The 24,636-nt window shown below is 45.5% G+C and overlaps 1 protein-coding gene across 4 annotated transcripts; it reads left to right on the top strand.

Annotated features, from left to right (window-relative positions):
* Positions 1 to 3,578: 3,578 nt before the first annotated feature.
* Positions 3,579 to 23,393, top strand: LOC117867223 (SIN3-HDAC complex-associated factor-like). Of its 4 annotated transcripts, none has more exons than XM_034752068.1 (4): positions 3,579 to 3,804; positions 16,171 to 16,318; positions 18,085 to 18,184; positions 23,118 to 23,386. In XM_034752068.1, the coding sequence occupies exons 2-4, from the start codon at positions 16,191 to 16,193 to the stop codon at positions 23,292 to 23,294; spliced, it is 405 nt and encodes a 134-aa protein (XP_034607959.1). In that variant the 5' UTR covers positions 3,579 to 3,804; positions 16,171 to 16,190; the 3' UTR covers positions 23,295 to 23,386. The 4 variants fall into 4 exon arrangements, with proteins under 4 accessions (XP_034607959.1, XP_034607961.1, XP_034607960.1 ...); XM_034752070.1 differs by lacking the exon at positions 3,579 to 3,804 and adding an exon at positions 4,565 to 4,825 and having other exon boundaries at positions 23,118 to 23,393; XM_034752069.1 differs by lacking the exon at positions 3,579 to 3,804 and adding an exon at positions 5,334 to 5,922 and having other exon boundaries at positions 23,118 to 23,393.
* The last annotated feature ends 1,243 nt before the right edge of the window (positions 23,394 to 24,636 follow it).

The following is a 24,636-nucleotide window of genomic DNA, read 5'->3' as shown; positions in this document are numbered from 1 at the left end:
CTTCCCACCATCTGATCAGCTTTGCCTTGGGAAAGGGCAAGTTGTTTGAAATGCAGAAGCATTTTGCTCTTGGGGATTTTATGCATTTCATTCCCCTGTTGGCTCCTAGGGGACCTGAGCAAGACAAGCAGTGCCCTGACAAGTACAGGAGGTAGCCAAGTCTGGGTGGTTGGTCAAAAGAAAAGTCATCATGGGGTATTTTAGAGTCAGAGAGAGGAAAAGTAGGAAAATGCCAAAGAATCCCTCTCCCTCAAAACTAACTCACTAAAAAAATAAAATAAAAATGGAGTAGGCATAGTGGAAAGATATAGTAACATGTATGTTATGCAAATACACTGTATTGTCCTGGCTTTATTGCTGATTGGTCACCCAGTTGAGTAGTTATTTTTAGCATGTTGCAACATGCATAGTAAAGGCTGGTAGATTCTCTAGCCCTTCTTTCCCTCAACCTGGTAGAAATTTAAATGTTTTGAAGGCAAACTTGACATTAGTCAAACTTGAGTGTCCCTTTTAAGTTCTAAAACCATTGTGTTGAACTAGCTTTGGAATTAAATGATTAGAATAAAAGGACACGGACATGGAATATTGGTCATTTAAAAAATTCTTGCTTATTGATAAAGAACCCCTGAGAAGCCTAAAACTGAAATCTCCTTACTAAAAATGTTCCCTTTCCTTGTGCACAAGCTGTTTTGTTATTGTAGGATCACATTTGTTTTCAGGGGGAAATGGCATCATAGAATTATCAGGACTTTGCAAATGGATGTAGAAAAACAGACAGGCCATTGCACTGATGTAAAGAATGCACACACAAATAGGAAGAATGTTAGGTCTTCCCAGTGTCCGTTTGGAGGTCTAATCCTGCTCTCATTTAAATCAGTTGAAGTTTTGCCATTGTCATCAATAGGAGCAGGGGTAAGCCCCAGTTCAACAAAACACTTAAGTATATACTTAACTTAAAATGTGTGCTTAAATTATTTGCTAAATTGAGGCCTCAATTATAATTATTTAAAATATCACTGGCAGGTTAAAATATATTTGTTAAAAATCCTCATTTCCTTACTAGTGTTAATAATACTAGATCATTAAAAGCAAAAGAATTTTAAAAATCCAAATTACTTTTCAGATGTTTGAAGTTTGTGTACTTCACCTTGGACAACAAAAACAGGCTAGTCACTTTCACTTTTGGATCTAGTTGCTCTTATTTTTGGTTCCTGTGCACTGTAATTAACACAATTCTGCCGTGTTTGCATGGAAAATATTGGAGGAGAGTACTTAAATCCAAATTAAAAATGGTTTTCAGTGAAATAAAAAAATCATAAATTCCATATTAGGTTTTGGAATTTTAGTTTGAACAAAGCACAATTTTTGGGCCTAAAATATATACATATATTTTTGTAATATTCATTGTGTCAGGATGCCTACAGCTTGGTATAGATTTCCCCCCATTATTTAAATAAAATAAAGTAAATAAATAAAATGTTCAGTATTGGGGTTTGATTCAAAGGTAAGATTTTAAGGGAGTAGTTTATAGTTGTATTTCTAATTTTATGTAATCATTTCGCAAAGTGGTATTTGCTGGTCACTCTCTGTATGGCACGTAGAGCTTTCTGACATAATAGCTATTTTAAAAATTAAATCGATTTCAACACAACTCTGCAGATGTTGTAACATGGGGCAGCTGCTCCTGAGCTGTGCTAACAATGTGAAGGAGGAAGACTGCAAAAAAGTGAGTTTTTAAGTGTCTCATTGAAAGGTAAAATTGTTTCAGCGATATTATTACTTTTTAAAAATACATTAAAATGAATCGCACATGCAAAAGTCTTTCCTCCTCCTTCTGCCAAAGGGCATAATCTTTCACCAGTGACTCTGTGAGTTTTATCACTGGTGTCAAAGGTACAGAATCAGTCAGAAATGAGTGAGAGACTTGAGGGAGAAAACCTGGGTTACATTTTGCAAAAGGCATAATGAGGAATAATCATCAATGTTGCTATTTTAAAATGGCGAAACATGCACGTCAGAAATTTAATATTTAAAAAGGAAAAAGAGCACAAAAGGTGCTGGAACTAGGGGTGCCGAGGATGCTGCTGCACCCCCTGGCTTGAAGTGGTTTCTATCATATACAGGGTTAACAGTTTGGTTCAATAGCTCTCAGCACCCCCACTATACAAATTGTTCCAGCACCCCTGCATAGCACACACTTTTTAAATGTAATATTAATACGTTTGCCCTGAGAAATGATGAGAAAAGTCATGCTCTAGCTATAGAAAAAAGACAAAGGTCACAAATATATAAACGAAAAAGGGAAAGTAATTTAAAACAAAATATCTATTATTTTACCAAAAAAGCTTTAAGCCATATAATAATTATTTACTAATAGTTTAAACCCATTAAAAACTTCACACTCCTGTGCTATGACTAGGGCTCTATGATACAAGTAATAATAATAACAACTGGACAATTGTAAAGCCACATTTGTAGTAAAAGCCATGAAGGAATGGAGTCCTTTTGTCGAATCTGTCTCAGTCATGGGCTCACCTGTCTGACAAAGACCATGGCTTTTAATGGAAGCCAAACCTCTAAATTCCCCAGAATGTTTATCACAGAAGTTGGAGCCAGAACAAACATACTGCCAGACCTGACCAACCTCTGACTTTTGGACTGAGATTTTGGCATATAGGGAATTTCTCAAAACTGTCTCCAAAATCTTGGACTTTTGGTAGTGGTGCTGAGGTTACAGGTGCTGGGCGGAGGATGTATCCATATCCAAATGTGAAATAGACTAAAGCAAAGATTCCCAAAGTGTGGATCTGAGAAAACCAAGTGATCAGAGTATTTACTTAACTTTCCTATGATTACTTTCTAATGTAAGCAATTGCTTGTAACAATCTCTATTAAAATGTGGTCCATTTTGCACAAAAGTTTGGGAACCCTGGGTCAGAGGTGCAAGAAGACAGTGAGTTCCTGTCTAGCCAGGCCCAAAGGGGACAGACCTCACTATTGTCCTTTTAAAAAAAAGGGGGTAGGTATTATTTTAGACAGTTCAAAAAGTTCTGACATTGTCAATTCTTTTTCAAAGGAAAGTGAGCAAACTGGGAGTAGCCGGCCAAGGGGTAGTAGTGGTGGCTGGTTCCTCAAGGGGAAAACCTCAGGCTTTTCAGTTTCTCATTGTAGGCAGGTAGCCATAGAGCCTCGGCAATCCCAAGTATTTCACTTGAAAGATAAGCAAAATCCTCCCGCATAGGCAGCAGTGAGATTCCTTTACCACACAAACAAACCCCACAAACACAAAAACCCACCCTGAAGTGAGGCGTGAGTGAGCGTGACATTTGGCAGAAGGTCTCCTAAGTAACTTGCAAAGGAAAGATTTGCAGCACCTGGCACCGTTTCCCCCCCACCAGGTATTGCACAGCAGCACTCATTGTTGTGATTCCATTTGGCTACAATCTCCTCCTACTCCATTGAGAGGGGGCGGGGAGTGGGTTGTTTGTGTGAAGTCATCGCCACCGTCACAATGGGCCGCACCACCCCCTCCTCCCAGGCTTCCCGCGCGGGCCTTTCTCCCTTAAAAGGACAATGGGGCGCGTATGCAAAAGAACTCGATTGAGTAGAATTGAGCCGTGGGAACGACGCTTGCGCAGAGAGAGGGGGAGGAAAGCGAGCTATGTAAATGAGAATTGACTTTAGGAGCAGTTGCATGAAGACCCGGGGAGCTACACAACGAGGTTGCGCGTTCCGCAGAGGAGGGGGGAGCTCATCGCACACAACACACCACGCTATTGATTTGTTGGGGACTGCAGTTCAGAGGTAAGTGATTTAATGTTTTTCTCCACTTGTGAATTTTTTTACTAAACCAAAAAGTGAGACGCCTCTTTGATAAAAGCAAAAAAAAAACCCTGAAACCAATCAGCCGTTCTATTCAATAAAACAAGTTATTTTTGGAGGTTGCCTTTTACTGCAGGAAAAACACTTTCCTGTCCGAAACAGTTTTGACACCCACTGCCCTGTGTGCGGCATCGATTTTTCGTTCTTTTTTTGAAATAATAACTTGAGAACTATAATTTCAAATGCTAACAGTGTAGCGAACATGCCGATTGCATTGTTCCAGATCCAGCTTCGCACTGGGACTTAAAGTGAAATCAAAATGTTCTCTTCCAAAGAGAGAGGGCGAGTTAATTCCTGAAGATATCACTGGAAAAGTGATCCCAGGCAATTCTGTTGGTTAGAGAAACTGTGTACCCAGTTCAAGGTGTTACCGGGAAATATCAGTTTAAGGGACATTCTTCCAGGAGCCGTAGTAAGGGGGAGTGTATCAAACCGTCGCTTAGTGAATGTTTTGAGTGGCTCGAGAACCTTTTCTTAGTGCACTTTGTAATGAGGTGGAAGCTGGAAGATACAATGTTCCTTCCAGTTTGTAAATTCAAGTTAAGTGATTTTGAAAGAAGAATGTGGGCTTGTTTGGTTTATTGGGGGGGGGGGGGGGCGGGGGAGACAGTGGGGCTGAGATTAGCTTGGCCTGTTGTTGGTGCTGCTTCCCAGGTCTGTTGCGGCCCGTTACTGTATGCACGCGGTTTGGCATTATTTGCTCAGCTTGGGCGAGAGATGCGGATGTGATAATGAGAAAAAGAAGGAATCCGGGCGCCTAAATCGCTAGGGATTCCAGAACCCGTTTGGGCTTTAGAATGGTTACGAGAGAAAAGTTCCATTTTCGAACGTTCTCCGGGATCTTGTACATTTATGTTACTAATTATACACCTGTAGCTTTATTTTTGAGCGCAGAGAAGTTGTTGCGTCGTGAGTGGCAGGAGGCAATCATTGCAGTGTCAATGTAATTTTTCTCTCTCTCTTTTTTTTTTTTGGTCGGGGGAGAGGAATGGGGAAATTGTTGTCTTGACTTGGCTTGTTTTTAGAAAGGGTGTCGGATTTAGCGCTCAAGTGACCTGAAATGGACAGAAATTGTGTGTGTGCAATCTGACATGACACGTGCGCAGGTTGCAGGCTTGCTTTAGTTTTTAACCTTTTCTATTGCAAATGCCTTGTTATCGATCAGAGTGGTGTCCTGTTAGCGTCAGGACAGTGTGACTTTATGGTGATGGCGTCTTACCACTTTCAAAGCAGAGGGCGAGTGAAAGTAACTGCTTTTCTTGTCTCCTCTTTTAGTTAAACTGTTTCCATGTAGAACGCAACGAAGTTTAACTTGTAGTTACATTCTCCATTTCGTGGGGGCTTGTTTTTTCTGGTCGATCAGGAATCTTACTAGTTAGCACGATCTTTAAATCTCTTGATGCATTTCGCAAAACAGTCGACATCTCCTTGATGCTGCACGTAGGCAAAACCAGGCTGAAGGGAAAACAAAGGGCTTGCATGTGCTGCAGGCAGTACTAGCTCTACAACTGCGTGACTGCAATCCAGTCTGCTCACCGAAACACGGACTGTTATTAAACGACAGGGAGAGGACGGCTGGCGGGGGAGTTGATGCGACAGATTCGTGTCTTGGGGAAGTTTTGAGCTTGACTTTGTGTCTGGAAGACTTTTGGGGAAGTTAAAGTTTAGGGGCACGCACGCTGCTGTGAGGTTACCATGCTGTGTGCAGGGAGGAGGCGGCGTGTTTGTGTGTCTAAAAGCATGCAGGAGAGGAAGCGCCTTTCACTTTTCTGTGTAAAAGCTGCAGATTAGTCCACGCACGGAATTGCAGCTGCGCCGGTCCCGAACGCTGCTTAATGCTGGGGGTTGGTGCGGACGCTTTAAAGGGCTCTTCGCAGCGGTCCCTCGGCTGTGTGTGTGTGTTTATGGGAGGTCTGTAGGGTTCCCTTTGAAGTCGAACTGTTGCCATGTTTGAATTACGTCAGGGTGAAGCCATGAGGAACCAGCTCCAACCTCTCCGCAGCGGTAGCAGCAAGCGGCAGCAGCTCAGTGTAGGATGAGGTGAGTGAAGGGCCCTGTTGGGCAGCACGAGCTCTGTGCTTGTGGGTGAGCGGGTGCAATATTCAGGAAGTGCTGTCGAGCTGGGGGGGGGGGGGCGTTTTCGCCCCTTTTGTTCCGGCAGAAAACGCTGTGGAGTAACTTTCACTCGGGGCTTGGCCGGCGGGTGCAATCTTGCCCGCTGCCGTCACGCACCTTTTCCCCTGCCAAGGGCGCAGCCGCTAATGCATCTTTTCCACGCAGCCCGCGCCGTGGAAGACCGCAGCAAAGTAGCGTGAGAGAGGAAGGTGCGTGACTGCACCTTACGTGTCACTTTTCCGTGCGTGTGTGTGGCTGGCTTCGGGAAATCAGTGCCGGCGACTGTGACCCGATTTCTCCCCGCCTAGACTGCAGCCAGCACTCGGGAGATTAGGAGCTGGCTCGTGGAAATGTCCCCTTTCCCAAACCGCTTTGCCATAGCAATCCTCCCCCCGCCCCCTGCCTCCAAACACTGCTAGTCCTGGCGGAGGGAAGACTTTTTGTTTTTAAAGCATAATTCAAGGCTAGTTTAAATTGCATTTACCGGCTTTGCAGATAAAGAGTTAAAAGGTTGGGGCTGCCTGTTTAAATATCCAGCAAACGTTGCTGGGGTCCGATTCCAGTTTCCGTGCTTGCCTGCTAGGGACTCTCCTATGTTTCTAATGGCTCCTGCGTTAAATTTTGCCCCAGTCCTGAATAGTTCTGAATGGTGCCTCTCCCTTATTAAATGGCAAGCCTAGGCATTTTCGCTGAGTCCTCGGGACAGTGATTGTGTTTTGCAATGTGCTCTGAGGAACAGACGTCTCTTCCCGCAGCACACCATAGCACACTTGATTTTTCTCCTTTTTTTAAATCCTCTTGTTTACCTCTGAAAAGGACTTGGTCACGCTGGGGACTCCTATGCCAGCCAGTGTGTGCCTGTGACCCTCATGCTTGTTGTCTACCTGATCATCATGGCCTCTTTGAAAAGTAGGTCGTCCTTGCTGAGGTGACTGGGGGTGGCTGGTCTTTGTTCCAGCAGGCAGTGCTTGTAGTGAGCTGCTGTGCACTGGTGCTGAATGCCCTGCTGATATCCCCCCCCCCTTACCTTAACTCTAGTTTCTCCCTGGTTGGGGTATGGATGAAAGACAAAACTTTGCCTGGGTGTTCCTTTCGGTAGCCAGGCTGCAGGTAAAACATCTGCAGTGAAATCCTGGCCTCAGTGATATCAGTGGGAGGTCTGCCATTGACTTCAGTGGAACTAGGATTTCAGTCCTGACGAAGAATTTTGTGTTGTTTTTTTTTTTGTTTGGTTGGTTTTTTGGTCAAATTTTGAGGCTAAGTCATCTTCAAATTATGTGATTCAGTATTCTGTGTTAACTGGCAGTGTTGGTCCAATAACTACATAGTTTTCCATTTTGCCACCTATGTGTTCTATCATCAGATTTGGGGTGTCTGTTTACTGCAAGGGTTTTTTTAGGCAGAAAAATAACTGTAGAACTCCTTTTTTGTGATACCCCACTTTGTTATCATGCCCATTACAAATATCTTCAGGCGGTTACCAGTTTAGTTGTGGGGTTAAAACCTGAAACAGAACGTCAAATTAATTGTTTAATACAAAAAATTACAAAAAAGTGTGTTAATAACTTGGACAGGCAGTAGCCTTTCCAGACAAACCTACTTGTGTCATTTGGCATAAATGTCTATCTTCTTTTCTTAGTATGTTCACCCCCCAGTTGTATTACTGAAGGGATTTCTGTCATGGCTCTTCTTGTTTACCTTTTTTGCTGTACTATCTAGTTCAGAACAGTACACTGGTAGTAAGCAGTGACTAAATCCTGAATTCCTTCTGTATCCAAAGCTTCCTCTGACTGTCTCACTCTCTGTGGGGAGTGTTTTTTGTTGTCATTGCCCCTACATATAGTCTCTTTCCCCCCCCCCCCCCCCCGCCCTAGATTTTCCTCTATAGATTGGCAGTCCTCTGGGTGCAAATTAGGTGGTATTTGTTATGACTGCAAATGAAGAAAACACTGTAGTTTCACTTATTTAACATAGTTTGGCAAGCAGTTGATCCATAACATGATCCACTTGCTTTGAGGATTTTAAACAGTGTAAGCCAGCTGATATATGAAGTGTTGGAAGATAGTTGTATATGCTTTATAGCATTTCATAAGCAAGTTTATTACATATGCAATATGAGTGGCCTGATCTCAGACTTGTATGTATGTGTTCGTTTTTTTTTGCATTTATAGAATGTCTTTCAAATAGTTTCTAGGTGCATTTCCAGTAAATATCTGGGGAGTGGAGGAGAAGAACCATTAAATGTTACGAGGCCAGACTTTCAAAATTGCTCAAGTGTTTAGCATCCACAGCAGAAGCCAAAGAGTAGACTAAAAACTATAGTCAGAAATGTGTTTTTTCTTTTCCTTTAATTGAGTGCTGGTGAACGGTTATAAGATGACACCCGTGGAGCTTACTGTTTATCTATACCCCAAGCAGTGGTCCCTTTGAAAGGTGAGAAGCTGTATGTAGAGCATATGCAGAGGTATTGTGGCTTGTGCGTAGCTAGACCTACTGTACAAGACCTTATGGGTTTTTGAAATAGTCGGAGCAGATTTCATGAGATCCAGAGTACAGTGGGTGCATGAGGTTCCTGACTGACTTCAGTAATGTTGACAGGATTTGGGGCCTGATCCAAAACCCATTGGAGTAAATGGGAGTCTTTTATTTTTTTATTTTATTTTATTTTTCTCTCTCTGACTTCTGAGAGCACTGGATTAAGTCTTTGCCACATAGATAGGGCCCAATTGTCCTCTCGTTAAAGCTGATGGCAAAATTGCTTTTGAAGTTACTGGTGCAGGATCAGGCCTTAGGTGACAAGTGGTGGAATTTTCAAAAGCACCTAAAGACACTAGACCCCCCAGCTCCCACTGAAAGTCTGTGGGACTTGTGCTCTGTCACTTCTGAAAATTCCCCCCCCCCCCAAGTGTTAGTTGGCAGATGACTGTCATTTGAGAGCCTGGAGCCTAACATTTGTGGGGGTTTACAGATAAAAGTCTGTTATTTACTAGACGACTGTGTGTGAAAATGTAACTAAAATTCATATGAATTAAAACAAACTAACAGATAACAAAACCACCTTTAAAACCGTGGCAGTCTTGGGCCTTTTATGGTACATGCTGATGCTGAGCAGTTCTCTCTCTGTCACCAAACTGTTAGCAGGCAGACAAGGGGGTTGGTTCCCATATGCTATATAATTATTCATTTTTATCAGCACTCTGTGACTTAACACATTGTTACACTGGATGAGATTAATAGTTCTTAATATTGCCAGTTTCCTTTAAGTCTGAAGCAACAGTTGTTCGTGAGGCTTTTCACTGTTGGAAAACAGGTGCCAGAAGAAACAAGAAGTATGTGGTTGGAAGAGGTGGTTTGAAAATTGAGGGGATAACCGGAATGGAGGGGTGGGACTCCATTTCACAACTCTCAAGACTGGCTCTCCGATTACCAGATAATATGTTGGTGTTTGATCTATCAGCTCAAAGTCCAAATGGGGGTGTGTGTGTGGGGGAATTAGTCAGTTTACTTAACTAAAAAGGCGTTTGTATCATAAGTAAAGCACTTTACACTTTTTAACACAATAAAAAAAAAATCTTCACTGCTCCTGCTAAAATAGCCACGAGATATTTAACGATCACAAGTGCTCATGACACTGATTTTCAAATCTCATGTAAAAGACTGCACCTCAGAAAGCATGTGGTCCCAGACACAGTGCTGAGCCATTGGTTTGTACTGACTCAGATGAGCTTCGGTAGTGGAATCACCACCACCACTCATACAGTACCGCAGGTTTTCCTTGGAGATCTCCCATTCAAGGGTTGACTGGATTTGACCCTGGTTAGGTTATAGGAGGTGATAAGATCATGGCTCAAGTTGGAATGGCTGCAGATGGAACACCCCCACCACCACATTTTTTCCCTCTGAAAATCCTGTTTTTGTTTTTTGCCCAGCACACACCAGCTTTCCTGTAGTGGCAACTTTTTACAAAAGCACCAAAGTGAGTTAGGCACTAAGTTGCATTTTCAAAATGGTCTAAATAATTTAAGTGCCTGTGTCCCACTGAAAATCAATGAGATGGAGACATCTAGGTGACTTTTTTGAAAAATTTTACCCATAATAGTTTTGACATAGCTACTATACTACAAGTGGGTCAACCACCGTAAATAAATGTCAACCATTCTAATTTCATGACCAGGCCATTGGTCTGCCATTTGTATTTGGTACATGTTAAAGTTTCATTGAGTTCTGTGAAACCTCACAAGCACGGCATTGTTGCAGAGGACTAGCTGCACAGGAGTTGGCATACATGTTCTTGGAGGTAAAAACATTCCAGGTAATCTAGTTTTAACAGTTTTAACTTTCCCTGGGCCACATTGATGATAAAGTACAACGTTCACAGGGTGAAGTTTCATTCTAAAGTGCCGATACAGTACTGACTGCAGAGTACCCTTGAAATATTTCTTGATCTTTTCACCAACACGTATTGTGGGGTCTTTTGTTTTTTGTTTTTTTGGGAGGTGTGGTGAGTAGGTAGATGGGCAGATATTAAAAGAATTTATGTTGTGTGTGTGTGTGTGTATATGGAGTTTCAAGGTTGCACACTTCAATCCTAGTCTCCTCATTTTGCACTGGAACACTTTTTACATTGCTCTCTCTCTTTATGTGAAGATGAAAGTAGCATTTTTAGTTGACACTAGTTTTCTTGTTTATTTCCTTGGAGCCTTTCCACTTCAGACACCATTAAAATACAGTTGGTTACGGCCCAGTTTTAACTTCACAACTCTGTAGCGACGGTCTCCTTTTGGACGACGCACCCTTTTGGGGTGAGTGATTTCTTTATCAAAGATTCAAAGGCAGATAGATCCTCAGCTGGTGGAAATTGACATAACGCCATTGATTTCAGTCGGACTATACCAGTTTATTCCAGCCAAGGGAGAGGCCTGAAGTATTTACTAGGGAGACTGGCAACTCCGCTCATGGCATAGGCTGTTTTGGAAGAAGTCATTGTTCTCATGTGCAGGTGTGCATTCCAGGGTTTATGCTCTTTCCTTTATTTCAGTATCTTTTAAGAAAATACTCTTGGATATTTCGCTGCTTTATCCATGTGCAGTAGAAATCATTGTGAGATTTTGCTGACAGGAGCAGCCTGCATCAATATGTGTGGGCCAGATCCTCAGCTGGTGCCAACCAGTGTGACTCCACTCACTTCAAGGCAATTACGCTGCTTTACACCAGCCAAGAATCTAGACCATTGTTGTGGGTCAGAGGAAGAAATCAGGTTAGCAGCATGGTTCCTTCTTACTCCTCTCTGCCCTTCCAAGTGAAGAATTTGGGCTGCGCAAAGGGTGAACGAGTTCAGGGCTGGAGCAGGGAGGCAGGAATAGAGCAGGTGCTGAGTGTTTGGAATGCCATCCCTCTGCTTTTCAGATAAGCTGCTTTCTTTGTGAAACAGCCCATGGAATGTTTCTCTGCAAGTGTCACAAATTTCAGGTGTATGTTTCTTTTTGTTTGTTTAGGTATAAAAATGGAATTATATATGTCTTTGAGTTTCTTTTCTATTTTGAAGGTGTTTTTCCCTTCAACCTCGGTGGTCAGAAGAATGCAGAAGGAATCTGGAAAGGCAAAAGGAAATAGCCACCCTTCCCCATTTTTTAGAAAGCAACCAACCGAACAACAATAAATCCCTGAAAGTTAGCTTCTCCTTCCCTTGGAAAGATTAGAGTTCAGGATTCACAGTTTATTTCCAAGTTGAGAGGATTTCATGCACATCTGACACAGAGCAAGCATTTCTGTGTTCCTGCTTCTCATGCAGATGTTCATGTTAGCATCAACTTTTGCAGAGGGAACTCTGATCCCCAGTTCTTGTCCTGACTAGTCCATAAAAGTGGAAATAACTTTGTGTGTGGTGTAGGCTAACTTTGTGCCCAGCCATGCGTAGATGTGCAAGGAGTCTTTTCTTCCCACCTTCCCCTATCTCATGGGCTGACCCCAGATCTGTTAGGCAGAAGGGGCTCTGCTTCCTGAAAGTGTTTCTGATGATACTAGCAAAGGGGGTGGGGTGTTGGCCCTGTACTCCCCTTATCCCTCCAGGCTCACTGGTAAAATTGCAGAGGAGAGTGCACCCTGCATCCTTTCAGATTGTGGCAGAATTGCTGCTGAGCAAGAATTCAAGTAGATGAGAGTAGGGGGAGTGCAACTCCATCTTCTTTGCTAAAAGAAAGGGGGAAACTCCCGCAGATCCCCTTCCTGTGTGGCTGGTACAGTGAGCACTCCCACACCTGCTTCGGTCTACTTCAACTACTGCTCTTAGAGTACAAGTGTGTTTTTCCCCCAGAGATCCAGGAGGAATCCTGTCTTGCCTCTGCTGGAATTCCTTGCCGCATAGCATCCCCTTCTGACTCCCACATGGCTGGTAGTTTAAAAGATGAAATCTAGTGGATTTAAATATAACAGGCCAAATCCTCAGCTGGTGAAAACTGATGTAACTCCCCTGAAGTTAAAGGAGCTACACCCGTTTACAGCAACCAAATATCTGTCCTTCAGTATGGATACATTTCAGTCTGCACGTTCAAGGCCAGATCCTCAGCCAGTGTAGATGCTGTGCTGATTTGCACTAGCTGAAGATCTAACCCAAAGTTTCTGATTTGGGATCTTAAGATACAAAACTTTACAAGATAAATCTTTTAAGGTCCTAGTTATGCAGTCTTTAAGCATGCCTCACTCCGATAGGAACTAGGTGTCAGCAATGATTGGGCACATAATTACAGCTTAGAATGGAAAAGCAGACACTGCTTTAAGTATAGCAGTGCTGGTCAGCGCCCTTAAACTCCAATGTGATCTATATTAGCTATTGAATTCATCAGCTGACAGTATGTTTAGTGTATCGTTTCAAATGGCAACTGTGTGGATTAAATGTGACTCTGTACTGACGCCTTCCATTTATAACACTGCATTTGGACACAGATGTCAAAGAGAAATCTGTTATACTTGTGGTTTCTCTAGTAACTTTTTTTCTCAATCCAAGAATGACGTATGGTGATACTGTTGCTGTCCATTCATCAGCTGGGAAACAGATGGCACTAGTTTTTCCTTCTATTGAAATTTGGCGCTGAAAGGCTGTGCCTGTGAGAATGGAAGCAACAATCCCACAACAGAATATTTACTATAAATATCTGACGCCAATCCTTGTTCAAGTGTTAATTGTAAAATGGTGATTCTTGTCCCACTACAATATAAATACTTGGTAGTAGCAGAGACATCCCACATTTCCTAGCGACTCAAGCTTACAAATGTTCCCCAAGTGAACAATCAAGACAAATTTCCAAGACCAGTTCCATGCCTCTCCTGTAAAGATAAAGGTTTTTGTTACATGGGTTATTAGGTTCACCAGTGGGACAGAAGTACCAGCAGCCAGTACCAAACTTTGTAAAGTGAAGCATACCAAGCTGGAGGCTAAACGTTGAGTTGCCATAAACAAAACCTAAAATAACTGTTACAAACTCCCAGGTGAATATGTTGACTGGCTATCTCAAAAGGCTTGGTAAATACCATACGGTCAAGAGACTTTTGAAGGGGCACATTGAATGGTAACAAAATATATAAGCAGACATGCAGAATATATAACTCCTTAGTGCCTGGAATCATGTGTGTGGTGTTCCCCCCCCCCCCCCCTGCATCTTGTTAATCAGGGGAGACTAACTGGACCTACTTGGACATGTATAATGCCCATTGGCTCTACATTGTCATAGTGGGAAGACAGCCTAAATCTTTATTTATGTTTGTCTTGCTGCCCTTCTTAGCTTCCTGACTCACATTTCATGGAACCAGATTTTCCTCCCTTCTTTGCCAGAAATTACCCAGTACTGCAACTGGAGACTTATTTGTGCAAGAACAGAGTAGTTTTGAGCTTAACCAACCCTTGACACGCCATTCAGGTCACTTGTCCAGTTTTCCACAGGCCATAATCCAGCAAAGTACTCCTGGATGGCGGATGGCCCTCTTGCAGTCAACCTGGATGGCTCAGGAGTGGTGGGGTAGGATTTTGGGGAGCCTTCGCTGGCAATGTGCACATCTGTGAATGGCAGAGCCCAGCTCCTCCCAGGGGAGCTCCTGTGCCAGCACACCAGAATTTGAGGACCGGGCAGGTGGATCAGCTGCTTCTATTCTTCCTTCACAGAAGTGAGTGAATGGCTCAAAGCCAAGTGCAGCCCTGAGGCTAGAATGATGGCTGTGCAATGGGCTGGAGTGGAGAGAGCAGTGGAGACTGCTTTTGTTCTAACACTGGAGGAATTCCTCAGCATGCCGGCTTGGGCTGTGAGCAGGAATCAGGATTTGGGCCTTTAGCAATTTCAGGCTGTCTGCCTGCAGAGTCAAGAAGGCAACGCTTTGTAAGTCACATTTGGGGACTTACCTCCTGAGTGTTAGGGCTTGAAACCTCATCTTTGTTGAAAATGAATGCTTGGATTCTGTAGGATCGACTGGTGAAGTCCCTGAGACCTGGCAGGGAGTTTCCCCTTGCCACTGATGAATGGGCAAGTGGTTTTGTCAAACCCAGCTCTTTGGAGCCTAGATTCTGTCTTCCTATGTGTTTGTACAGCACCTATCGCAGCGGAGACCTGAGTCTGATCGGTGGCATGGGGTGCTACTGCAGCAGAAATAATTAACTGGTTTAATGAACTACACCAAAATATAAACCATTTTGTTTGGGTTTAAGCTGCTAAAAATCCAGTTACTCTTTAGGCAGTTTGTAGTGAGAGTGTGTGTTTGTTTTTATACAAGACTCCAAATCCTGGTCTTCTCCATTGGGGTCTAGAAGAGCTGTTGGTTAGCTTAAACCCTACTGCGATGTCTTCCTCCAGATCCTTTAAAGAGAGAGCCCTAAGAGCCTATGTGGGGCTGCAACTACTTGGGGGGGGGGGGGGGGGGGGGGAGGAAATTCATGTGTATGTAGAGAGCTAACACTAGGCCTAGGCTGACCGTTTGCAGCTCTTCAGCAGCACCTGTTAATTTGCTTGGTTTCTCCCAAACAATCTTCTGGATTATGATGGAGTCTCTGACAATGTAATCACTTGGTCTCTTGGTTTTACGATAAAAAAACAAAAACTCTCAGACCTTATCTTATTTGTGTCACCTTTTTCTTTTTTTGGGTCTATACGTTGACTTCTGTTCCAGCTGAGAAATCCTATCTGTTGAACCTTCCTCCTACTAAGCAGCTATTCCTTTTCTGTGTAGTTTGGCTGCTTGTTGTCCTTGATGATAAGCAGCAGAGGGCAAACCTTGCTTACTAAACAGGGTTGTATAAGCCAAAGTTACAACACTGTTGGTTTAAAAATTCTTTTTGAAATGGTACCTCTGTGTTTATGACATAGACTAGTTCCAATTTTTGGATGGCCTGTAAAACCTTGTTTTGCATTAAGGCTGAGTCAGATAATAGCTTAAGCATGTGTGTAACTTTGAGCACTGGAATGGAGCTACTCAAATGTTTAAAGTCATCATGCATGTTCTTAAGCGCTTGGCCAGATCAGGGCCTAAGTACAGTTCCACTCTGGAAAGTAACTGGGGGATGAGGGCAACAACATCTTGGAGCTCCCCTTTTATTGTTTTTGGAGTCCCTGGGGGGCGGGGGGGAATTGAACTTAGACATAAAAAGTTGTTTTCTAACCAGAAGTCAACAAATACCTCCATTGCACATTAACTGCATCTATAATGTACTTCAGGATTACTGGTTGTGGTATGCAAACCAGAGAGCCACAACTTAGTTTGACGATATGGGCAGTTAGGAAAAACTTGTGAACTGAATATTTGCTATGGAGTCACTGAACATCAGTAAACAGAGAACCCTCCCTCCTTCCCCCCCCCCCCGTCGTTTCTAAAGTGGCTCTTAAGTGTTAAAACAATTTTGTAGGTGACCTTGTCACATGTCTGGGTTTTCTTAATACCCTCTGCTTTGGGGTGCAAGAGACATCAACTATTTGTGCTTGACCAAGGTAAGCCTATTCTGAACACCTGTTGTCCTCAGATGCACTGTGAAATAGTGACCATGCATACCTTAGCAACTCCCTCCGAGTGGTGTCTGTTCTGGACTGTGATGTAACATCAGTTTGCAAAGTTGCACATGAAGCTGCTCCTCCCTTTAAATTATCTTTGAGCTGTATCTTAAAGTGATAACAATGACTGTTTCTGCTTGTTCTACAGGCTCCAGCAGAGAAGAAAAAATGTTTGGTTTCCATAAACCAAAGATGTACCGGAGTATAGAGGGTTGCTGTATCTGCAGAGCAAAGTCTTCCAGCTCTCGTTTCACTGATAGTAAACGTTATGAAAAAGACTTCCAGAACTGCTTTGGGTAAGATCTCCTGCTATTCAAAATTGGGTTTACATTTTAGTTAGTCAGGATTTCTGTCTCAAAGCATGAAAAGTTATCAACCTCACTCAAAGCAAGTGAAAGTACTGAAGGCTCTGACCAGAATCAGGCCTAGTGTAGTCTTCAGCTTCCTCATACTTCTACCACGAGGGGCAGTCAACATTGGGCCAGATCCTCAGTTGGTGTAAATCAGCACCGCGGCATTGACTTTAGTCAGCCTCAGCTGAGGACCTATGCCCTCTGGTTCTCTATTGCAAAGTGCTATCAAATCAGAGTGGAAACACTTTGCACTCCCTTTTCACAGGTGTTAATTGCTGTACAAGGTGTAAAAGAATGCAGACGTCAGGTCTATGGGAGTTTTTCTGAGGCCTTGGCTACGCTGGCGGTGTACAGCGCTGTAACTTGCTGTGCTCAGGGGAGTGAAAACACACACACACACACACACACACACACACACACCCCGAGTGCAGCGAGTACAGCACTGTAAAGCGCTAGTGTAATCCGATCCTGCAGCGCTGCACGCTATTCCCCTCGGAGAGGTGGAGTACATACAGCGCTGCAACAGAGCGACTACACTCGCTCCTAATTACTACTTTTATTACATTTAACACTTTTTTTAGTGTTTTACTTTGTAATTAGCCATAGCAATTAGTGCAACAAGATTGAGATTCTAACTTTCCATAAAAGTATTTATTCCCCTTCTCAGCCCAGTTTGCTTAGCTATCATGAGATTTTAGGCCACAATCCTGGGAAGACTTACGCCTGTGATTAGTTTTACACACGATTAGTCTCATTGGCAACACTGGCACTACTCACATGTTAAAAATTATTCACTTGAGTGATCCTTTGTAGGATCAGGCCTCTTTGCCTTTCTTATATTTCTTTGTCAAGAAATGATTTTTCCCATGAGTCTTTATAGTGACTTCTACTGACTGCTGTCGTGTGTGGTGGTTTTTTTTTTTTTTTTTTTAATGTAAAAGCTGCTACATATCTGCATGCTTGCTTGCTGCTGACCTTGGCTAAAGGAAGGCTGTGCCACAGTCCACTGCATTTTTATTTAAACTGGAGTTTTGAAGCTTGCAGTATGGTACATGCTTTCATTTTTATGCTTTATTCAGTATGTTTGGCAAAGTAGAACCTGCAGACTTACCCTGGGTCATCAAAGAATGACTTATCTAACCCAGACATGTCATTCACTTCTATGGTATTTCAAAGTCCTTTACTTAACTAGCCAAAAAAATTTCCATAATTTATCTCCTTCTTTGAATCATTCCAAAAAGATTTAACTGTAAGGGAAACATTTTTAACAAGCTTATTGAAAGCAAACAAGTGCGGTCTTCATGCCAATGTTTACAAGTTGTTAGGCTGTGCACAGAGCACCTATAGCATTCAGCAGGAGTGCAGCACATGGAACTCTTACAGGATCGGAGCTTTTATTTGAAATTATATGAAAAGTTCAAGAGCTGAATGGAGTGTTCATCAGATCAACTGGGATTACTTAAAAATGAACTTTGAAGGGATGAGGTTTGTTCTAATACAGTTAGGCCAAGATTCTCCAAAGTGTTGAGCACTTTTCTGTAGGGTAAGCACTTTTAAGGTGTCTCAAGTTGGATATTCAAAATAAGTGAGGTACCAAAAATCACTGGTCACTTTGGAAAATCTTTGCCTGAGAATCTATTGTCTCTCTCTTTATATTATTTGGGTTGATTACAAGAGGCTAAATAATAAACAGGGTCTTCTCTTGTCAGGCTCCATGAAGTCCGCTCAGGAGATATCTGCAATGCGTGTGTCCTTTTGGTGAAAAGATGGAAAAAACTGCCAGCAGGATCAAAGAAAAACTGGAATCACGTTAGTTGACAATTTTTTCTCCTCTCTGTAATTCATGTTCCCTTTCTGTCCACTCCACTAGAGAGAGACATCAGGTGTTTTCTCTTGACTCCTCAGAACCTGTAAAAGCTGCTCTGAAGTGTGACTATTCCCTGCCTTCAGATGTCTTATGTGTGCAAGATACAAGTGATTGTTGGAGACAGTTCTCTTTTTACCACCTCATTTTCACATGCTCATAAATTTCTCCAGAATCCTCCCTTCAGACTAAATATTCCAGACTTGGCCTCAGCCCAAAGATGAATTCTTTTTTTGGAAAGTTTGAACAAGCAAGGTGACTTGCTTAAGTAACATATAAATCAGCTTGGCTTAGTGAAATACTTAAAATGACTGTGTCACAGTCATTCCCACTCTCTGATTTGATATATTAATCTGCTCTGGGCCTGCGGTTGAAAAAAGCCAGTTTTGTGTGTGTGGGGGGGGGGGGGGGTGCGGTTTAGTCATCAATCTTTTCAGGAGAGTTTTTGGCAGCAACAAGGGAGCTAAACCTGCCATTCATTGCTTGGGGCTTGCCTAAACACAGAAGTTAGCGTAAATTGATTTAAAAGCCTGTGCAAACCCAGTGTGGACACTCTTCTGTTGGTTTAAATGGCCTTAATTAAAGGTGTGAGCTAAACTGGAAGCCTTTTATACACAAGAAAGTTGCAGTTGTTTAACTAAAGCTGTTGTTTTAAACCAGTTTTACTTTCTCATGTAGACTAGGGGCATGGCTACACTTGCAGATGTAGAGTGCTTTGAGTTACCAAAGTGACCAGTGATTTTTGGTACCTCAGCCTTTGGAGACAGCACTAGGGAAAGCGCTGCAGTCTGTCCACACTGACAGCGGCAAGCACACTGGCGTGGCCACGTTTGCAGCACTTGCAGCAGCATTGGGAGCAGTGCATTATGGACAGCTGTCCCACATAGCACCTCTTCCCATTCTGGCGCTGTGGGTTGTGGGAAGGGGGCGGGGCATTCTGGGTCCTGTCCCAAGGCCCCATGATGCATCAGTTCACATCCCAGCAATCCCTGTGCTTCCATCCACATTTGGCGCCATCTTTCAACATTTTTTTTTTTTTTTCTTTTTGTACTGCGCGCACTGTCTTCCGTTTCGGTCTGCGGGAATGAAGCCTGAACTGCTGAGAAATATGCTGAGTCTTGCCAGCACGTCACATTTGGCAGTCGAGTTACTCCTTAAGATCCCAATTGACAGTGAGGACTCCAACGATGATATCGACTCGAATAACGCATACGACACAAGATTGCTTGTGGCATTCACGGACATGCTCACCACTGTGGAACGCCACTTTTGGTCTCAGGAAACCAGCACTGAGTGGTGGGATCACATCGTCATGCAAGTCTGGGATGACTAGCAGTGGCTGCAGAACTTTCAGATGAGAAAAGCCACTTTCCTGGGACAGTGTGGTGAGCTCGCCCCCTCCCTGCGGCACAAAGTCTCGAGATTGCAATAGCCACCCGCTTCTCCACAAGCAGGGCAGCTCTCAGTCTGGAAGCTGGCAACTCCAGACAGCTACCGATCAGTCACTAACCAGTTTGGAGTGGGAAAGTCGACCATTGGAATCGTGTTGATGCAAGTTTGCAGGGCCATTAATCGCATTCTGCTCAGAAGAACCAGGACTCTGGTAACATGCAGGACATTGTGGATGGCTTTGCACAAATGGGTTTCCCTAACTGCGGAGGGGCGATAGATGGGATGCATATTCCAGTTCTGGCACCAGCCCACCTAGCCTCCGAGTACATTAATCGGAAGGGGTATTTCTCTATGCTTCTCCAGGGGCTTGTGGATCACTTTGGGCAATTCAGTGACATTAACGCAGGCTGGCCCAGAAAGGGGCCGTGACTCACGCATCTTTTGGAACACTGGCCTTTTCAGGAAGCTGCAAGCCAGGATTTTTTTCCCCAGTCCGCCATAGGGGAAGTGGAAATGCCCATTGTGATCCTTGAAGACCCCACTTACCCTTTAATGGCATGGCTTATGAAACCCTACACAGGGAGTCTTGACAGCAGCAAGGAGCGGTTCAACAACAGGCTGAGCCAGTGCAGAATGACTGTGGAGTGCCCTTTTGGCCATTTAAAGGGCTGCTGGCACTCTCTGTATGAGAAGCTGGACCTGACCGATGACAACATCCCCACGATTATTTCCACATGCTGTACCCTCCCCTAACATTTGTGAAGGGAAGGGTGAACAATTCACTTAGGCAGGGAACTCAGAGATTCAACACCTGGAGGCTGAATTTGAACAGCCAGAGAGCAGGGCTATTAGAGGGGCCCAGTGCGGGGCTGCAAGGATTAGGCTTACCTTGAGGGTGCAATTTGAGGCTGAAAGCTACCAGTAATGTCAGGCGCCCTGCACGGGCGTGACGTGCAGTGGTTCCAATGTTAGTAGGAAGCTGTTTTGCTACGTTGACTTGCAGTGCCTTTTGCTTTCCTGGGCTAAGGTATCTTTTTTTTCTTTATTATTGCATGAAGTATGTTTTCAAAGCCAAAACATTCATTTATTGAAAAGAAACACAACTGCTTGGGAAACAAAGGGCAAGGGGGTGGGGTGGGGGAACAGTACAATCACAGATTTGCATATGTCCTGTTATCATACTTTGCCTTCCTGTCTGGAGTGCTGTGCAGTGAGTGCTGCACTTCAGGATGGCTATACTGCATAGTGATGGGGGCTGAGTGCTGTGGGTAAGGGTCGTAGTTTTCAGGGCTGGGTGGTGAAGCTACAGGTGTTGGAGGCAGCTGGTCGCGATAAGAACCTGGATGTTGGGGGAAAAGTGGGTTGGAGGTGACATGGGGGCACAAGGGAAAGAGTTTTGGGACAAGGGCTGGGGTAGGGGAGGAGAGGGGCATGGTAGTGCTCCACCTGCATGGCTACAAGCGTCTGGATCAAGTGTGCTTGGCACTCCATAATGCTTATCAGCCGCTCCGTGCTTTGCTGCCGGAGCTCCGCGCTTTTGTGCCAGCGCTCCTCATTCTGCTGGCGGATCCTCCTTTAACTCTTCCGCCACTCCTGCACTTTTTGATTTTCATTAAGGGACTGCTGCATGACTTCATGCAGCATGTCTTCTTTGCTTTTATTTGGCCTCTTCCTAATTCGTTGGAGTATTTCGGCCGGTGATAACACGGACGGCTGAGATCTCAAGGTTGCATCTGTAAAGGCAAAATGAACACTTAACAGAGGAAGCATTGTAGACACCAAACAGAGCAATGATTCCCCCGTACTTAAGGGCAAGCACAGTCTACACAATAGCATAATTTGCCCATCCCAAAGCAAGCGCACATAACCCACGGGAGCCCCAAAATGGTGAGTAAGCACAGGGTCAACCGGGAACTGATTGTTTCACAGCTGTACTGCCCTCTGGGTTTCTGTGCCTTGGGGAGAGCCAACAGCTGCAGAGGGCCCCTATTCTGAGCACTCTCCCCACATTTTCCACAGGATGAGTTTGTCCTGGAAGATATCTCGCTGCTGAGGGTGACCTGGGAAGCAAGGTCTTTCTCAATGCGGCTTCTGGCCTGGCCCATATGCAGCATACCTGTGTGCAGCAATGGTTCCCCTGCCCCTCACGGCACAGTGGGTGCGGACATGTTATCCTGACTGGGACAAGGACCACAGTGGCTCTCCCAAGAAATCTGCGCAAGCGTGTTGCCCAACTTCTGGATGAGACCTTTGAAGAGATCACTGAGGCTGATTACCGCGATGTGAGAGAGCACATCAATGCCCTATCTAGGCATGCATTCAGCCCTAATCCTCCTCATCCCAAGAGCCCGCACCGAATAACTTCCTTCCCAAAATAAAAGCCGTTTACCAGGAACCTCCTCTGGTGTTTCTCCTTCCCCAAGCACTGGCCGCTGTGACTGGTTAACTTTCACCTGTCTTGAGAACAGCTCCTGGCTGCATGCATCTAGGGATTCCGGGGTGTCTTCCTCCTCCTCAGCACCCTTGCTCCCGCTTTCCTCCTCTTCCTCCTGCCTTGTTGAACTGGGCTCTGAAGTGTCCATGGTGGTACTTGGAATGGAGGTGGGGTCACCCCCCTGTATTGTGTCCAGTTCTTTGTAGAAACGGCAAGTCGCAGGGTCAGCACCGGAATGGTTGTTTGCCTCGTGGGCTTTGCGGTAGGCATTCCACAGCTCTTTCACTTTAACCCTGCACGGCAATGCGTCCCAGTCATGGCCCCTTTCCATCATGTCCCTTGATATCTGCCCAAAGGTATCGTAATTCCTACAGCTGAGCATAGCTGGGACTGGACAGCTTCCTCCCCACCAAACATTGAGGTCCAGCACCTCGCCATTGCTCCATACTGGGGATCGCCTGGCGCGTGGAGGCATGGTCACCTGGAAAGATTTGCTGAGAGCACTCCATGCCTGGCTGAACAAACAGGAAGGGGATTTTCAAAATTCCCAGAGAATTTAAAGAGCGGGTTTGACAGTTGGTCACCTGAGGGCAGGGCAGTAGAGTTCAAAGTGATGACCAGAGTGGCTAGAACAGGCATTGTGTAACACTTCTAGAGGCTGATCAGAGCGCATTAACAGACCAGGATGTCCACACTGGTGCTGTGGTGCTCCAGGGGGGCGCATCAAACGTTATTCCACTCGCCAAGGTGGATTACCAGGAGCGCTCTAGCTGCAGAGTCCGGGCGCTCTACATGCCTGGCCAGTGTGGATATGTCATGAGTTAGAGCGCACGGGGCTGCTTTAATGTGCTCTAACTAGCAAGTGTAGCCATGCCCTAGGCCTGATATAAGCCAAGTTGAAATGAGTGTCAACACACAAAATTGCACAAGTGAACTAAATTGGTTTAAAATATGTTTAATTAGACCAGAGCGGCTCTATCTGTAGATCAGGCCCTAGTTCTGATACAGAATTGTGGGCAGAGAGAATTAAATGTATCCATGCTGTATTTCAGGTGGTGGATGCAAGGGCTGGACCCAGTCTTAAAACAACACTGAAACCAAAGAAAATGAAAACTCTCTCTGGAAGCAGAATAAAGAGCAATCAAATCAGCAAACTGCAAAAGGAATTCAAACGGCACAGTAAGTGGACACAGAGTTTTAGGAAGGCAGTTTATTGCCAAAGTAGCTAATTGTTAATTGGCCTAATTAGATACTGTCCAATGCAGTCGGTGGTGGTTGGTTGGTTTGTTTGTTTTAAATGAGAAAATATTTGTTTATATAATCCTTTGCATCTTTGAATTATTTGAGGGGTGGGGGTGGTGGGAGACATGATGGACATCTGAGCTGGGTGGCTCAGGGTGGGGAAGTGGCAGATGCCAGGTGATGAGTTGAATTGAGGGAGAAAGCACTTTTAAGTCCCTGATTTCAGTGATTTGAAACTGTCCCAGAAAATAACTTCTTGGGCAGAAGTTTCATAGATGCTAGATACTAGGGTGACCAGACGTCCCGATTTTATCGGGACCGTCCCGATATTTCCTTGTTTGTCCCGCGTCCCGACCGACATGCGGTCGGGACAACCGGACAAACAAGGAAATGCCCCGAGCCTAGAGCCCGGAAGTGCTCGCACCCCCCCCCCTGCCCCGATTCCGCCCCCTCCTCCCCCGATTGGCTCCCTCCCCGAATCCCCGCCTCTTCCCCGGGCTCACCATTCCCCCTCCCTCCGCAAGCGCTGGAGGGAGGCCCGGAGACTCAGGGGAAGCGCGGGGCCGGGGTGAGTAACAGTCCGGCCTGGCCGCGAGCAGGACTCAGTCGGGTGGTTGGGCGAGGAGGGGGGCGGCCCGCGGGGCCAGGCGGCGGCTGTTGTTGTCCCCCCGGGCAGCGGGACTCGGGAGCAGCCGCTGCTGCAGCTCCCACTGCCGCGGGGGAGGAAGCGGCCATGGTGCTCCGCGGCTGCGGCGCCTCCGAACCCCCCGAGCCGGGGCCTGCTGCGGGGACCCAGCAGCGCGCACGCTGGGCCCAGCCCCTGGCCAGTCGCGTCTGGGCTGCTGCCCAGCTGGTGCTATCCCCCGGCGGCCCCGGGGCGGAGGCATCGGCCGCCCAGCCCCGTTAGTTCCCCTGCGGGACTGGGGGGCTGGGGCCTGCTGCCCCCACTCCGGGGCCGCCGCGGGATAGCACCAGCTGGGCAGCAGCCCAGACGCGACCGGCCAGGGGCTGGGCCCAGCGTGCGCGCTGCTGGGTCCCCGCAGCAGGCCCCGGCTCGGGGGGTTCGGAGGCGCCGCAGCCGCGGAGCGCCATGGCCGCTTCCTTCCCCCACGGCAGTGGGAGCTGCAGCAGCGGCTGCTCCCGAGTCCCGCTGCCCGGGGGGACAACAACAGCCGCCGCCTGGCCCCGCGGGCCGCCCTCCTCCTCGCCCAACCACCCGACTGAGTCCTGCTCGCGGCCAGGCCGGACTGTTACTCACCCCGGCCCCGCGCTTCCCCTGAGTCTCCCGGGCCTCCCTCTAGCGCTTGCGGAGGAAGGGTTTTTTTTTTT

Source organism: Trachemys scripta, chromosome 17, assembly GCF_013100865.1.
Source record: "Trachemys scripta elegans isolate TJP31775 chromosome 17, CAS_Tse_1.0, whole genome shotgun sequence".
Taxonomy (NCBI): domain Eukaryota; kingdom Metazoa; phylum Chordata; order Testudines; family Emydidae; genus Trachemys; species Trachemys scripta.
Note: the sequence above shows the minus strand (reverse complement) of the source record. Positions and strands in the feature narration are given on the sequence as shown.